The sequence below is a fragment of the Bos taurus genome, chromosome 11 (assembly GCF_002263795.3).
Source record: "Bos taurus isolate L1 Dominette 01449 registration number 42190680 breed Hereford chromosome 11, ARS-UCD2.0, whole genome shotgun sequence".
Classification (NCBI taxonomy): domain Eukaryota; kingdom Metazoa; phylum Chordata; class Mammalia; order Artiodactyla; family Bovidae; genus Bos; species Bos taurus.
Genome location: NC_037338.1, coordinates 63,738,044 through 63,753,568, shown reverse-complemented (window position 1 = coordinate 63,753,568; position 15,525 = coordinate 63,738,044). Strand labels below are relative to the sequence as shown.

Genomic DNA, 15,525 nt, shown 5'->3' with positions numbered 1-15,525 from the left:
AACTAACATTTCATTATGATTACTATTAATGCCATTTGCAAACTTCGGAAGATTCTGAAGGACAGGTAAGTCTGATGTGTTGCAGTTCATGGGGTTGCAAAGAGTCGGACACGACTGAGCGACCGAACAACAATGACAATGCCATTTGATGCTGCATAATGGACTTTAATCACATAAAATGTACCATAAGATATGAGCATATAGCTTGAGTTTTTGGTTATTATAATGCAATTGTATCAGAGCATATAGTTTTGTATCTGAGTATATACCTTAGTACTTGGCATTTATCTTTCAAAGCTGTGATCAGGAGCCTCCATACCCATCTCCATCTCCCAACCAATTCTTGAAACATTTTCAGAAACCTTTTTGGAACTCTTCAGAAGAAAAAAAAAAAAAGATGATGATATTAAATATTTCTGTTGTTAAGGCAGGTAGATTTTGGAAATGGCCTTAAGTTCATCAGAGCTAAGTTTGGTGAGTAAGTCAAGAATAAGCTTTAGTGGATGGATCTAATAAGTTAAGAAATCGTGCTTAGCCAAAAAGTAAAGATTGCGCTTTTTTTTTTAATGGCTCATTTATTATAAGACTAGCCATGAAGGTAGTTTCAGAAGAAGGATTCCAGGCAGCTTTGGCCGGGGACAGCATCTTTGAAACAATAGCAAGAGTCTTCTAGGACAAAACTTTAAAGGCAGGGGTTTGAGGGTGAGTGGGCAGTGTTGACTAAGACCTGTCAGGCTGTGTTTTGGAAGTAAAAATTAGTCTTGTTTACAGCTACTGTGGGCTTCCCAGGTAGCACTAGTGGTAGAGAACCCACCTGCCAGCGCAGAAGACACAGGAGAGGCAAGTTCAACCCCTGGGTCAGGAAGACCCCTGGAGGAGGGCATGGCAACCCACTCCAGTATTCTTGCCTGGAGAGTCCCTTGGACAGAGGAGCCTGGTGGCTTACAGTCCATAGGGTCGCACAGAGTCGAATGCAGCTGAAGATACTTGGCACACATGCACACACACCCACTGTATTAACTACCAGCTGAGCTGGCCTTGCCTTAGGTACTTGTGTAGCTTCTGATGGAGCTGGCTGGGAGCAGGAGGTGTCCCGCATCCAAGGAGTAGAAGCTAAAGTCTGGCTTTGGCCCTGGGTTGACTTGTCTTCCAGGTCTGTTTACCCTTTGTGATAAACAGAATTCAAATCTGAAGGTGTGAGTGTGTGTCTGTGTGTGCGTGTGTGTTTCTGTAGGTGAGGGTCCTCAGCTTGGTGTTCTTCACCGGGACTCTAAAGCTGGGCATATGAGAAGGACCCCTCTCTCCTTCTGGGCTCCATGGAGCAGCTGGAGAGTGGCTCTCAGCTGAGGTTCACCAGGGCAGAGGACAGCTGCATGTTCCCGTGAAGCGATAGAAGAGAAGTTCAAGGGTTTTGTATCCTAAGGCTCATGGTGACTCACAGGTTCATCCAGGAAGGCTGGGCCACCAGAAGCCTTTGGATGATTTCCTACAGGTGAGAGCGCGTGGTGCCGTGTGCACTTTATCTTGGAGGATGTGGCTGTGGAAATAGGCTTTGGAATTTGCTCTGCTTGTCGATGGCCAGGCTGATGATGGTGTCATCGCGTTGCCTGTCCTGTGTAAAGAGGGAATACTTCAGGGTAGTCATGAGGGAGGGTCAGAGGGTTCCCATCCATGAGGAGCATCCACAGATGGAAGCCCCCCACCTCTCCCAGGGCCCTGAGAATGACACCAGAATGAACCCCATTGCCACAGGAATGTGGGCACAGGCCCACAGTTGTAGAGCAGAATATGCCACCTGTTGCAGGAGAATTTCCCCAGTCCCTCTGTGAGGTGAGGCTCACACTCCCAAGAGGAGAATTGCCACTTCCTCTCTGCTTTGAATAAGGCCAGCTGTTAGGGCTCCATCGCCCAGCAGCTCTCACCCATTAAGCTGCCTAAGACCAACCAGCCACAGAAGCTTTTCTGTAACAAACACAGTCTGGCATCAGCAGGACACACGTTGGCCCTTAATGCTGGGTGGGTGAGGGCGTACAGTCAGTGGAACACTGCCTGTGAACTGCAAGCCAGATAACAGGTCCTTGCTTGTCTGGATTTAAAGTAGGCCCAGCTTCTGGTTTTTATCTATTTGCCAAGTCCCTGTTTTGTTTTGTTTTGTTTTAACTATATAGCTTTAGTGTCATCTTTAATTGCACCAGTAATTCAGGGAAGCTTGGCCCGGACCCCAAACTTGGGGGCCCTGGAGAGCCAACTGAGTAGACTAAGGTGCGGGGGGCGGTCACAGGCGGACTCAAGCAGAGAGCAGCCAGCTGTCCCGTCCTCTCACATTTACTTCTTTTTCCTTAGCCACTCTGTCAGGTTTCTGGAGCAAAGATTCTCAAACTTTGCTTGTCCATTAGAATTGCCTAAGTAACTGAAAAAAAATCAAGAAATCCAAACCATATCATGCCCTCAAACAATTACCAAGAAAAAGACAAAACCCACAGAACTCCCAACGTGCAGCCGGGTTTGAGAACCATGTCTTACTTGACAGGAAAAAGACTCTTCTGTTATGGGTATTTACTGAGTTGACTTGCTTTTGTGTGGTCACCCAAAAGGGGTGACCAGCCTATCACCCCTAGGGGTTGAGCTGCCTGGTCTCATCAGTAGTGAGGTCTCAGTGGAATTTAGCTATTATAACAACTGTTTTCTTATAAAGTGATTTACATAATCTCAAAGATAAAGAAGGCTGTATAATGGACACCATGTACTCACGACTCAGCAGTCATTCATCACACACTTTTGTTGAGGGGGGGAGGTGGGCAATAAGGTGGGGTGGGGTATATTAAAGCAAATTTCATGCATCATTTCATCCATAAATCTTCCAATATGTATCTCTAAGAAATAATGACCTAAAAATATAACCATAATACTTATCGTCACACCCAAGAAAATTAACAGTAATTATGTAATTTCATGTAATAGCAAATCCATGTTCAGTTTTTTTTTTCCCCATTTATTTTAAAAATACTCTTATACATTTGGTTTGTTCCAATTAGGGCCCAAAGAAGCATAATTCATTTTTAATGTTTGACCATAACCCTGGGGTAATTAAGCCATCACTGTGTGCAAACACAGGTAATGATGCGTGTGACCTCTGCAAGAAGGTGTAAATGGCATTTGGTCTCTTCGGTACTTTTCTTAGCCCTTCTGGTGGGACCTTGACCTGTCATGGAGGAAATGCTCATTGAGGGCCCAGCCGCAACCACTTTTGTGCTGCTCTGCTTCTTCCTGAAGGCATGTTCCCTTTGGTAAACTTAGAATAGAACCTTCAGGATGCTTGTGAAAAGAGGATTATGAGTCAGCTCCATGAACAGCTTAGAATTTCCTGCTTCTGTGCTGGAGACGGTGTCTGGAAAGGGCTCAGACTGCCCCTTGGGCCCTCTCTGGGCTCTGCTGAGGGGTCCCGTTTGCTGTTGACTTTGGGGGGGTTTACCTGGGATGTAGGCTCTGATGCAAGGAGCAGCCTACAGCCATCCCCAGGGGTGCAGATAGCTCTGTGCCTGCATCTCCAGCTGGACCTTTGCGTTTGGGTTCAGATAATGACCAGGGACAGACAGGGTTGTTCTCTGCTCTCTCAGGTAGCACCAGACACCTCATAGTCATTGCTTGGGCACAGGGTCTGTGAGATAGAATGCTGTTAGAATGGTTAGCCCCTAGAATGAATGAATGGTGAGGCTTTGGGTGGGGGTTGGTGAGCAGGAGAAGGAAAAGAATGTAGAACGAGCAAGCTTTTAAATAATAATTGAATTCCATCTCACTCCTTCTATAAATATGGATGGAGTCTATATGTATCATACCAAATCAAAGTGTCCTCTTATATACTTCCATAATTGTGTGTGTTTTTGCTTTAGAGGGGCTTTGTCTTGATTTCAGATGGATTTGCAGTTGTAAGATCTTCTTTCTATCTCTGTACCATGGTCAGATAGTTACAGAGCAGTAAGTAGGCATCTTAATGTATAAAGGCAACTCTGATATATAAAGTTGTTCATCACAAGATTGTTTTCAAGGGCAAAAGGTTCAGAAGAGCCTAAATGTTCGTTAATAAGGGACCAGTTAAGTAAACCATGGTGCATCCTTATAGTAGATATTGTTCAAATGTAAAAAGGGAATGAATCAGTTGTCTCTGTTCCCATGTGGAGAGATCTCCAGTGGATAAAAAGCAAAATCCAGAACATGTGAATGACATGCTACCTTTTTTGTGAGAAAGGGTAAGAAAAGATAAATTTGCGTAAACCCTGGAAGGATACACAACTTTTAAAAGGTGGTTACTACAGGTTTGTTGGGTGGAAGAAGGAATAGGACAGATGGGATGTCATGGTAGAATACCTTTTTATAGTTTGATTTATGAATCATGAATATGTTACCTAAGCAGAAGAGTTAACTAAGTCAAAAAGAATAGATACATCTATACTTAACATTGTGCAGATAAATTGATTACTTACTATGCCCTGGCTAATCTGTTTTACAGATTACCCTTACTTAAACAGGCCAGGTCTGTTGTGAAATCGGCCAGTGAAGCTCTGGCCAGCCCAGGGAATGTGTGCCATGTTCTTCCCATGATGCCTTGCTCAGCAGTAGATTATAAATATTTGGTGCTATTCGGCCGCCCATAGGCATTCCCCCTTCCTCATGCTGAAACATAAACCAAGCTGACAAGATCCAAAGTTGAAATGTAGGGGACAGGGAAAGTGGGCTGCCTGTGTCCTCCTGCACAGTTAGCGGCTGTCTTCCAAGGAGGAGGCGTGGTGGGTAGAGCTGGGGAGGGTGGGCGTGGCTTCCCTTCCTGTTCTAGTCTCTCTGGGTGTAATCTTTTGCAAACGTTGGCATCCTGTGCACCGTGTTGTCTATGTTTGTGTTTATTTTCAGCTTCTATTCAGTGGCAGCAGAATCCCTCTGAGCTGAACTGGTCCCACCCTCATAATGTGGAATGTTCTAATGTTAAGACTTGCTCTTCATATCCTGCACATTCTCCGTAGCAGAGACAATTCCTCAGGGCCCGAAGGAAACAAACAAATGAAGTCCATGGAACAGTTTTCTCCCTGTTGAGTGGAGAAAGAGGAGCAGAGAGGATATTTGGGGCGACTTCAAACAAAGAACACATAGGAACAAACCTTGTTCAAAAGCACTCTGAAAGATGAAATTCAAGGACACGCAGGACCTATTCTTGGCTCTGCCACAAACATACCTTTTATATTTTATTCCAGTGTGTGCGTTTGGGGCTTACTTTCTGGTTTTTCATTTATAAAATAGGTGGGACCCGCATTCATTGTCCATTCCCCCTCACTGTTCCATCTTAGCCATCCAGACTTGAAGGCTGTCCTTTTAAATGGCAACCAAGTGAAGAGAGTGAGTAAGTCCTCCTCTGTCCCTGCTCTTCCTCCGGTGAGTGCCATACTGAGTACCGTGCTAGGGGTGGGTGCCGGTCAAGTTGAGGTTCGATCAGGGGCATGTTATCTCTCCCACAGGTCTCTTCCTCCTCTGAGTTGAGCTTTACACATGATGAAAATCACTCGTGGTCATAAGTACCCTTGACAGTTCTATAGGAGGCCAGCATGCAATCTTTTGCCTCCTCCCTCCAGCCTTAGGAAGAAGGACCACTGCTTTGTTTTGTGTGTTTTTGTTTGTTTGTTTGTTTGTTTTTAGGACCACTGTTTTTACGATGGAGCAGGAAATGAGGTGGTCGGCTAGCATTTAGAGTCCATGTTGAGAGATGAATGTGTACTGCATCTTTATTTTTTTTATTTCATTTTTTGGCCATGCCACATGGCATGTGGGATCTTAGTTTCCCTACAAGGAATGGAACCGGTACCCCCTGCAGTGGAAGCGCAGAGTCCCAGCTGCTGGACCTCCAGGGAAGTCCCTGTACTGCGTCTTTAAATACCAGAGTCACATCAAGGGAAGCAGTGGACCAGGAGACACACGTGGACGAAGGGTCCCCAGATCCCTGCCGACACTGGGGCTGTGTTCCCTCCAGAGGGAGAGCCTCTTCTGTCTTTAAATATACCCAGCCTCTTGCTTCTGTTCTCTGGCTGAGCAGGTTGAATTTGGAAGGTTAACCGTGAATATGTGAGACTTCCCTAGAAGCCACCTTCACCTTAACTAGCTCCACCCAGAGCAAGGTCCTTTGGTGAAATTCTTTGAGTTCTTTCCTCCCCTCTTCCAGCGGGTTTTATCGTGACCACTCTTGGGGTTCCTGGGAAAGGGAGACACCTGAAGCAAGTTGTGTGCTCACCACCTGTGCCTTCCCTACATAGACCTCGAGAAGTGGGTGCCTGTGGCAGTGATCTGTAGTCTTTATCTGATAGTTGCAGTACCTTGACCAGCAAGCCCCAACTCAGGTTCACTGGCCCGGTTTTTAAATAATCAGAAGCACTTTACAGAATAATGAGTGACTTTAGCTAACCTGATGGTGATTTACTTAACCTGCCACCTGAGGATTCTAGTGCAGGGACATATTCTGGACACTGTCATCTGCTTTTCTTGTTTTGGAATCATCTGGATGCTTTTCAAAAACCAGAAGTTAACAGTGTGACAGAATGTAGGGATGGTTTGGGGTTCAGCCAGGTAGGCAATTCTCAGTAGGGAGTGATGGGCTGAGTGTCACAGGTCTCAGGCCCATTGCTTTCCTGCTGGTACGGCTATATCTGCATAAGAAACGTGGCCACTGGTCTTGGTTGCCTCCTCTGTCAAATGTGGTTGGTGTAGAAGTAGATACCTCTGAGACTCATTTTAGAATTCTAGACTGCTCTTCTGGTTTTTAGTTAACATCTAAGGCTTGTGTGCATGCCAAGTCGCTCAGTCATGTTCAACTCTGTGATCCTTTGGACTGTAGCCTGCTAGGCTTCTCTGTCCATGAGGATTCTCCAGGCAAGAATACTGGAGTGGGCTGCTATGCCCTCCTCCAGGGGATCTTCCCGACCCAGGGTTTGAACCCGCATCTCTTATGTCTCCAGCATTGGCAGGCAGATCCTTTAGCACTAGCACCTCTAAGGCTTATAAGGTGCTAAACCCGTAAATTACTTACTTGCCCTTTGGGGATGCTGAACTAAAATGGGGGGAAAAAAATCTGGCTAAGCCCTGCACACATTATCTTTTGTGTTTTTTAAATCAGAAATGAATAAATAGAAAAACAGGAAAATACTATTTCCCAATTATTTATTAACAGGATTCAGGTAGTGGCAAAGAATACTTTAAATTAGTAAACATGCATCACATAACTTTAGACGCAGGTAACGCTCTTAAGTTCTACCACCGAGATGTCACTCAGGTGAATATTTTTCTTCGTATTCCCTAAATGCTCTGCAGTAAACCTAATACTTCTGTAATGAAGAAAAAAATACTCATTTCAAGAGTTTGTCACCACCTTTCTGTCATTTCTTCCCTTTCTATTATCTTCATCTCCACCCTCTATTAAGCAATAAAGGATAATGTGTCTGTTGAATGAATGAAAGAAATTCAATCTGCCAAGGGTTTACCATTTGCCATATGCTGAGCTACAAAAGTTAAAAAAAAAAAAAAGGAAAAAAAAAACTTAAAGCATCTCAAGTCTAATGGCAAAGGTAACATGCAAATCCTAGAGAGATGCTGTCACTGTGGTACTGATAGCCACGAAGATGGAGAAGAAGGTATGCTAGGCTGTTCCCTCTCCAGTCTGTCTGTGGTTAAAAGTTCTGTGAGATTGTAAGGCTCAGCACCTGCCTATAACACAAGCGTGGCTAATGTTGACATTAGCTGCTATTGTTGACTAATGTTGGTAAGGAAAAGTCAGTTCTAGCTTTGGCATGAGATTCATATCCTTTAAACAAGTGGGTTAGTTTAAGCTGGCCTCTGAAATCCAGAGTCAGGAACATAGCTGTGCCCCCAGGTCCTCAGTCTTGATCCTCTGGCATGGCCCAGCTCTCCACTCCCCTGTCTTCTCTGCATCACTGGGCAATTTTCTTGTTATCAGTCCATTCTCTGTACAACTTGGGAGCTTGAGAGACTAAAGTAGTTTAAGCCCTGGGTTTTCTACACAAGGAAGGCTCTCTGCATCCTGAGGTCATACAACTAATGGTAAAGTCAGGCCCAAGCTGTGAAGTGAAGTGAAAGTCGCTCAGTCGTGTCCGACTCTTTGCGATCCCATGGACTATGCAGTCCATGGAATTCTCCAGGCCAGAATACTGGAGTGGGTAGCCTGTCCCTTCTCCAGGGGATCTTCCCAACCCAGGGATCGAACCCAGGTCTCCCACATTGCAGGCATATTCTTTACCAGCTGAGCCACAAGGGAACCTACTTGTGGCCCAAGCTACTGCTTCCCAATAGAATAAATTTGCAGAGTTTCATGCATGTGTGCTATGTACATAGGCGGATGATTAAAAAGTTATGTTAGGAGTTCCCAGAAAAGATTTCTGTTTCCATAGCCAAATATCTGTAGAGCCATCTGACTAACAGGTGGCTACCATTGTCTTGGATAATTTTTTGGTGACCAGCAGCAATCAGGGTGAGTGGTTAGTCTCAAGTCTGAAGACTATCCCTGAAACTATACAATGTTTGAGCGGCTTCGCATCTAATTCTGGCTGCAAGTTAGGAAAACAGCAGGGTGGGCCGAGCTGAACTGATGGAGATTTGGGTCCAGTATGTTCAGTCTGTGCTGTGATCCTCATGACACAAGTGTACCTTGAGGAATAAGCCTCAAGTATTAAGCAGATTTCAAGCATGAAGTGAAGAAGTGAAAAAGTGTTAGTTGCTCAGTCGTATCTGACTTTTTGTGACCACATGGACTTGTAGCCCGCCAGGCCTCTCTGTCCATGGGATTTTTCAGGCCAGAATACTGGAGTGGGTAGCCATTCTCTTCTCCAGGGGATCTTCCTGACCCAGAGATTGAACCCAGGTCTCTTGCATTGTACGTGGATTCTTTACATCTGAGCCACCAGGGAAGCCTAAGCAGAGATTTCAAGCATAGACCTACCTCACTGTTCAGCCTGGCGGATGTCAAGTTCACTAGATAGTTACCCCTTAGGCACTCCTGTGTGTGTTGAGAGAGAGAGAGATTATGTGTGTATGTATGTATGTGTGTCTTTCTACATCTTGAGGCGACTTCATCCCCTGAACTTAAAGTTCCACCCCTGGAAGTGTGGCTTCTGTCTCCAGCCCAGATCTCTGAGGCCAAGTCCTGTTGCCCTGTTAGTCCAGTCTGGAAGGTAACATGATCTGATGGATGCCTGGCCTGTGGCCCTACCATGGACCCAGACCCAGAATGCTTTTATGTATTCCTTGCTCATCAAGTCCATGGCTCTTTTAGTAATTTTCCAGGGTGACGTTGCCATATTTCTGATGTATTTCAGAGTCCTTCTTCTTTTATCAGTCTTGTTTGTAGAACATCTTGTTCTGAAAAAACTCAGACTATCTAACCTAAGTCGACCTAGTCACTCATCCCTCTTTTCTCCACACAGGCCAGGAACAAAAATTGTGGCTGTGTTGATATAGTCATATAGCACCCCACCTCAAATGGGCACTGGGTAAATGTGAGTTGCTGTTGCCTTTCCCTGAAGATACCTGGCTGAATCCATAGGGCTTCCCTGGTAGCTCAGACGGTAAAGCGTCTGCCTACAATGCTGGAGACCTGGGTTCGATCTCTGGGTCGGGAAGATCCCCTGGAGAAAGAAATGGTAACCCACTCCAGTATTCACGCCTGGAAAATCCCATGGACGGAGGAGCTTAGTGGGCTACAGTCCATGGGGTTGCAAAGAGTCGGACACGACTGAGCGACTTCACTTCACTTCTGAATCCATAAGCCCAGCTCTGAAAGGTTTTCACATCATGTGGTCTCTTTAAAAAAAAAAAATCTACTTAGGTTAATAGCTCATATGTGTTTAATCATTGCAGATCTTCCGCCTCTTAGCAAAGACATCCCTAAATTAACCATGAGCTTTGGAGAGTCTTACTTTACCCCTGTGCTAGACAGTTACACTTTAAAGAACACAGCTGAACACTGACTTGGCTTCAAGGGATATACGTCGCTCTGTGTGCCATCTCTGAACTGCTGCTCTCAAGATGTAACAACAGAAACCGTCTGCCTCCCTTCTTTTCCTTGACCAGCCCCGGCCCAGCCGTCATCCTTCACTTTAGTATGTAACATAGGCCGTTTTCTATTGGACTGGCCTCACAGGGATGTTGATGTTTGCCAGGAAGGCAAGTGACCTCCAGAAAGACTCTAAAGTGCACCCCAGATACAGTCTCTGTCCCAGCAGCTGGCTACGACTGTTTTTTGTTTTTTGTTTTTTTTAATAAGATAACTAACTGAAAGCAGTGTGAATGGTTTCTTTTGTTCAAATTTCCTCTCCCAGAGACCAGTCCCAAGAGTCCCTTCACCTGTGTTATCCATTAATGCTGTGGGTTTATTTTCCCCAAATAAACAAGCATTCCTGCCAAAGAAAATAGCACGATGGATGCAGTGATACATCTTGGGACCTGCCTTTGAGGCGTATTCTTCATTTTTCTGGGTTGGTCCACAGTCTCCTTCCTGGACTCCTGCGGGCAGCGGCCATGTTGGAGAAGCCCCCCATTTCTGAAGGCCCCTCAGGCAGTATAAATCCCGCCCATGGCTGTCCAGCTCTCTTGAAAGCACCCTTCATTTCTGTTGGCACAGCTTCCTGAATGCCTCTTCCAGATCATCTTTCACCTCTTGCCTGAGGCTCTGGGGACACATGTGGTTTCAACATAATGCACAGATGTGACTTGGGGGAGGAGAATTACAGCTGTGGACTCACATCAGCTGGGGTCACTGGACTCTGAAATAGGGGAGGTCAGGAAGGAGGGGAGGCAGGAAAGACCAGCAGACAACCTCAGGCTCTGTAGATTTCCCCACCCGCCATGAGACAGAGTGCTATGGTGAGTGTTCTACATTTAAGGAAAGCATGAGCTACACGGCTCATGTGGACCAGATAAATAATACTCATGCATCTGGTTCTAAATTGAGATATTAAACAGAATAAGGGAGCAATGACCAAAACTTCTATAGGGAGAAGACCTGGTTCTTTATCCACCCAAATGGTGGTCACCAGGGGGTCGAAAAACCTTCTCTGTAAAGGTCTGAATAGTAACTATTTTCAGCTCTGGGGACCATATGGTTTCTGTCACAACCACTCAGCTCTGCATTTATACCTCTGAAGCGGCCACAGATGATAGGTGACCAGACCAGTGTGGTGACTGGCCACGATGTGCCTGCCCCTGACAGTCTAGGTTCATAAAACTTGCAGACATCCTCATCATTGTTTGCATCAATGAACGAATGCTCTGTAAGTGGCCGGGCCATATGCTAAGTACTTACTGTGTATGATCACATTTATCCCATTCAGAATGCTTCTCTGAGGTTGTTAATAGTATTATGCCCATTTTACAAAGAAGAAAAGGCTTAGAGAAGTTACATAAGTAAGGGCCATACAGGATTTTGAACCAAGATAATTTAACTCCAGGCTCAAGCTTCCTGATATCTCAGTTAGTAAAGAATCCACCTGCAATGCAGGAGATCCTGGTTCAATTTCTGGGCCAGGAAGATCCCCTGGAGAAGGGATAGGCTACCCACTCCAGTTTTCTTGGGCTTCCCTTGTGGCTCAGCTGCTAAAGAATCCGCCTGCAATGCGGACCTGGGTTTGATCCCTGGGTTGGGAAGATCCCCTGGAGAAGGGAAAGGCTACCCACTCCCGTATTCTGGCCTGGAGAATTCCATGGACTGCATAGCACATGGGGTCCCAAAGAGTCGGACACAACTGAGCGACTTTCACTTTCACTTTCAAGTTCTTTACCACTACACACACAGTCTTTGGTATCTACATCATTGACATTCACATTTACTTTTATGCTTTTAAATCTTAACATTAACCAGTATTTGTACTTTAGCTACCACCACCCCCCCCATACATACATCAGATAATTGCTACAACTCTTATATAATTTAATATATTGCAAGAATTAAAATGTTCTTCCCAGCGAGTTCTGCTTCTTAACACCCCAAAATCAGTGCTAAGAGATGAATGTGTGAAGACCTAGGGGATTAAGAAGTCAGAGATTTCCAGGCTGGCTTTCACATTCCAAGGCCCAGTACTGATAATGAGTAAGGTGAAGTGGAGCTGGGCCCACGCTGCTCCTTCAGATGTTCTTGCCCAGGGACTGCCCCCTCTTAACAGAAACACCAACATCCAGTGTGAGCCATCAGCCTGCCCTGCACCTGTGCAGGGTCCTCAACTGGCACGGACGGTGGCAAGGGCACCGTTGGGTGGTCGGGAAACCTCCAGCAATCATCAGCATGTGTGTGTATGTGTTAGTCACTCAGGCGTGTACAACTCTTTGCAACCCCATGGACTGTAGCTCACCAGGCTCCTCTGTCCATGGGACTCTCCAGGCAGGAATACTAGAGTGGGTTGCCATTCCCTTCTCCAGGGGATCTTCCCGACTCAGGGACTGTACTGGCATCTCCCACATTGCAGGCAGATTCTTTACCGTCTGAGCCACCAGGAAGTCAGCCAAATAGAAATCTCCATTATAAAGCACAGAAATCAAGTCTGGACATCTATTTTGTTGTTACAAGTGAGGTAAGTTCTGAAGAAGACTTAAAGATTGGGAGGAGGGAAGCATTCTGTAACCCATGATCTACAGCAGTAGTTCCCAAAGTGCTTTCTTCAACTCTCAATGATAGAAATGGGTGAGGGGTTCCTGCAGTCAAATCAGTTTGTGAGGTGCAAGACTAAACAAGCAAATAATATTCTAGAGGATATAGAATGTTTTCTTCCCAAAATGTGTGCTTGGGGGGGGGTTGTTTAGCTTTCACTTTGGTTTTGGAGCCTATTATTAAATTGTCTGCGAGGAAGACCCAGTGAAGGGTCCTAATTCAGAGGCTTTCCCAACGTTCATTGTTGTGGAGTCACTAAGTTGTGTCCGACCCTTTGCAGCCCCGTGGACTGTAGCCCGCCACACTCCTCTGTCCATGGAATTTCCCAGGCAAGAATACTGGAGTGAGTTGCCATTTCCTTCTTGTGGGGGATCTTCCTGACCCAGGGATTGAACCTGCATCTTCTGCCTTGACAGGCAGCTTGTTTACCACTGAGCCACCAGGGAAACCCTTCCTAATGTTTACATTTAGGTCTAAGTTTTTTTTTCTTTAATAGGGGAGGGGAGCAGCAGCAAAACTATGGTGGTTATTAAATCCATAAACATCTTTTGGTAACAAGGGTTATATATTTTCTTGTGTTTCTGTGTTTAACTTTATTTTGAAACTTGCAACTTTTCTCTAAGTGTGAAATGGATAGTATGAAGAACTCCTTTATATCCAAATCTCCATTTGTTAACATTTTACCGTATTTGTCATATTCTCATTCTTTGTGTTTACATTATTACTGTTATTATTCTTATATTTTTAATTAATGAAATATGAATTGTATAGTTCTTTAATGAACTATGGATTTATTTATTCACTACTCATGGAAACTCAGATTAGGCTGGAAGTTAATTCCACCCCCGCCCATTTTTACCTGTTGCGCTAAGGTCAGTTTTACTTTGCAAGTATGTGAAAGGTTGTTTTTAATCAAGGGGACCTTTTGATAAGCCTGTAGCTTACAGTCTAATTGAGGAAAGAATCTCAAAACTAGAAAGGCTTCAGTTCCGGGCCACACGGTTCTGAACATTTGGATTTGTGAGGGTCACGTGATGTGGTATGGGGGCCATCATGACCGTTTGCAGCCGGTTTGCAGCCCTCTTGGGCCCAGTCCCTTGAGGACTGGGTTGGCTATCGACTGAGGTGGGAGCCTCGGCCTGATCCTTCCTCCTTTCCTATCCTAGGACCTCTGTCTTTCCAGTGTCCTGTGATGACTTGTCACACTTTGAGAACGTACCTAGTGACACAGATGTTTTTTTAAACAACATCTAGTTTCAAGAGTGATTGCCTGTAACATACACTGGAGCTTCCATATATGGTTTTTTCCTGGCCATAAAATCAAAGCTCTCTTCCTCCTTCCGGTGGTTTAAGTAATCCAATTTGAGTATAAAGTAAGTTGTGCAAACGTTGTGCCACCTGGTTGGTGTGAGAGGACTCAAATCAGACTTATATAACCTCAACTGGAGACTTTCCAAAACCATATAAGGAAGCTGGCAGGTCACCTCTCCCTCGTAATGTCAACATTGAGCTCACAACGAAGCTGGGGCTTATATCCTCAAAGAAGGCGTGAGGAACAGCCACCAGACAGGCTTGGGAGGTGAAGACACCAGGCATTGGTTCAGGGGATGGGAGCAGCCCTCACAGTGGCCTCAGGACACGTGTATCATGCCTTCCAGCTGGGAGCCCCCACACCCACCGGGCCACATATGATGCCCCCATTGACATGTATGGTGAGTTCATACTAACTAGAAAAATGTCAGTACTGTTAGACCACGGGAACTGAATTTCTTTTTTAGTTTTTGAAAACATTTTGTTATGCAAAGTGTCAAAGGTACTCAAAAGAAGAGAGAATAATGGAGACAATTCCCATATACTCACGAAACAGATGCAACAGTAATCAAGATTTTGTCACATTTCTTTAAACTTCCCTTTTGGGGGGCCAAAAATATTTCATAACAAGTCTCAGATGTTATAGCATTTCATCCCAAGCATACTTTTTCTTTAGGCATTTTGTAAACACAGTGCCACCACCCACCTAACAGCATTATCCCAGGGACAAAATTTTGACATGTATCTTTTTTTTTTTTTTTTTTTTCCACAAAGCTCCTGCAACTTGGTAACCATACAACATAAGAACCAAAATGCCTGTGCTAATTTCACTGACAACTTAAAAGAGGAGGGGAGGGGTCTTTGTTCTCAGTCCTGAACAAAATTATTCGGGGATGGGGCAGATAAACAACGTATACTGTGGTTCTCTAGACTGTAGTCTTGGGCATTGAGCTCTGCCAGTTACTCCCCTGGTCATTTCACAGTATCATCCGTGATTGATCGTCGTAACTTACAGGAATGTTTTTTTTAAACAATATTTTAATTGGAAAAAGCATCTGTCAGCTGTCAGGCTTCCAGCTTCCACTTTTGAGAAGCAGGATGTTGAATGTGAGTAATGACACAACAGGCCTATAAAATGCGGACTAACCCTCGGATGACTCATCCAGTGCGATGCAGTGTATTTGTCAAGGAGACTGAATCATATATGGGGGAAACCACTTCTCAAGCAGCCAGCTGGTTCTCAGGTCCACAAGAGCTGATCCATTTTTATCGGAAGCACTGTAGTAGCAATAATGCTAATATCCAGCACTTGGACTCTACAATGTAGAGGAAATGGCATCACCCGCCAGGTATGTGCTTACTGTTTACATGAACTTTATTTTCTTGTGGTTTCTCCTCTGCCTAACCTTCCTGGCGTCTGCTTTTAACATTTTTTAAGGGAGGGGGAATTATTCTGATTTTAAGTAACTAAAGTGTGTGTGTGTGTGTGTGTGTGTGTGTGTGTGTGTGTGTGTGCGTGCGCGTGCCCA

At 44.9% G+C, this 15,525-nt stretch overlaps 1 protein-coding gene across 3 annotated transcripts in view; it reads left to right on the top strand.

The window, feature by feature from the left end:
* Positions 1 to 15,525, top strand: part of SPRED2 (sprouty related EVH1 domain containing 2) — a 123,597-nt gene that overhangs the window by 47,640 nt on the left and 60,432 nt on the right. The window contains exon 1 of one of the 3 annotated variants that reach the window (XM_005212901.5): positions 11,691 to 15,345. The exons of the other annotated variants lie outside the window; for them this stretch is intronic. Within the exon in view, the coding sequence (XP_005212958.1) occupies positions 15,329 to 15,345 (17 nt within the window). The 5' untranslated portion in view covers positions 11,691 to 15,328. Of the gene's footprint in view, positions 1 to 11,690; positions 15,346 to 15,525 lie in introns of those variants that run through there. 3 annotated transcript variants of the gene reach the window in all.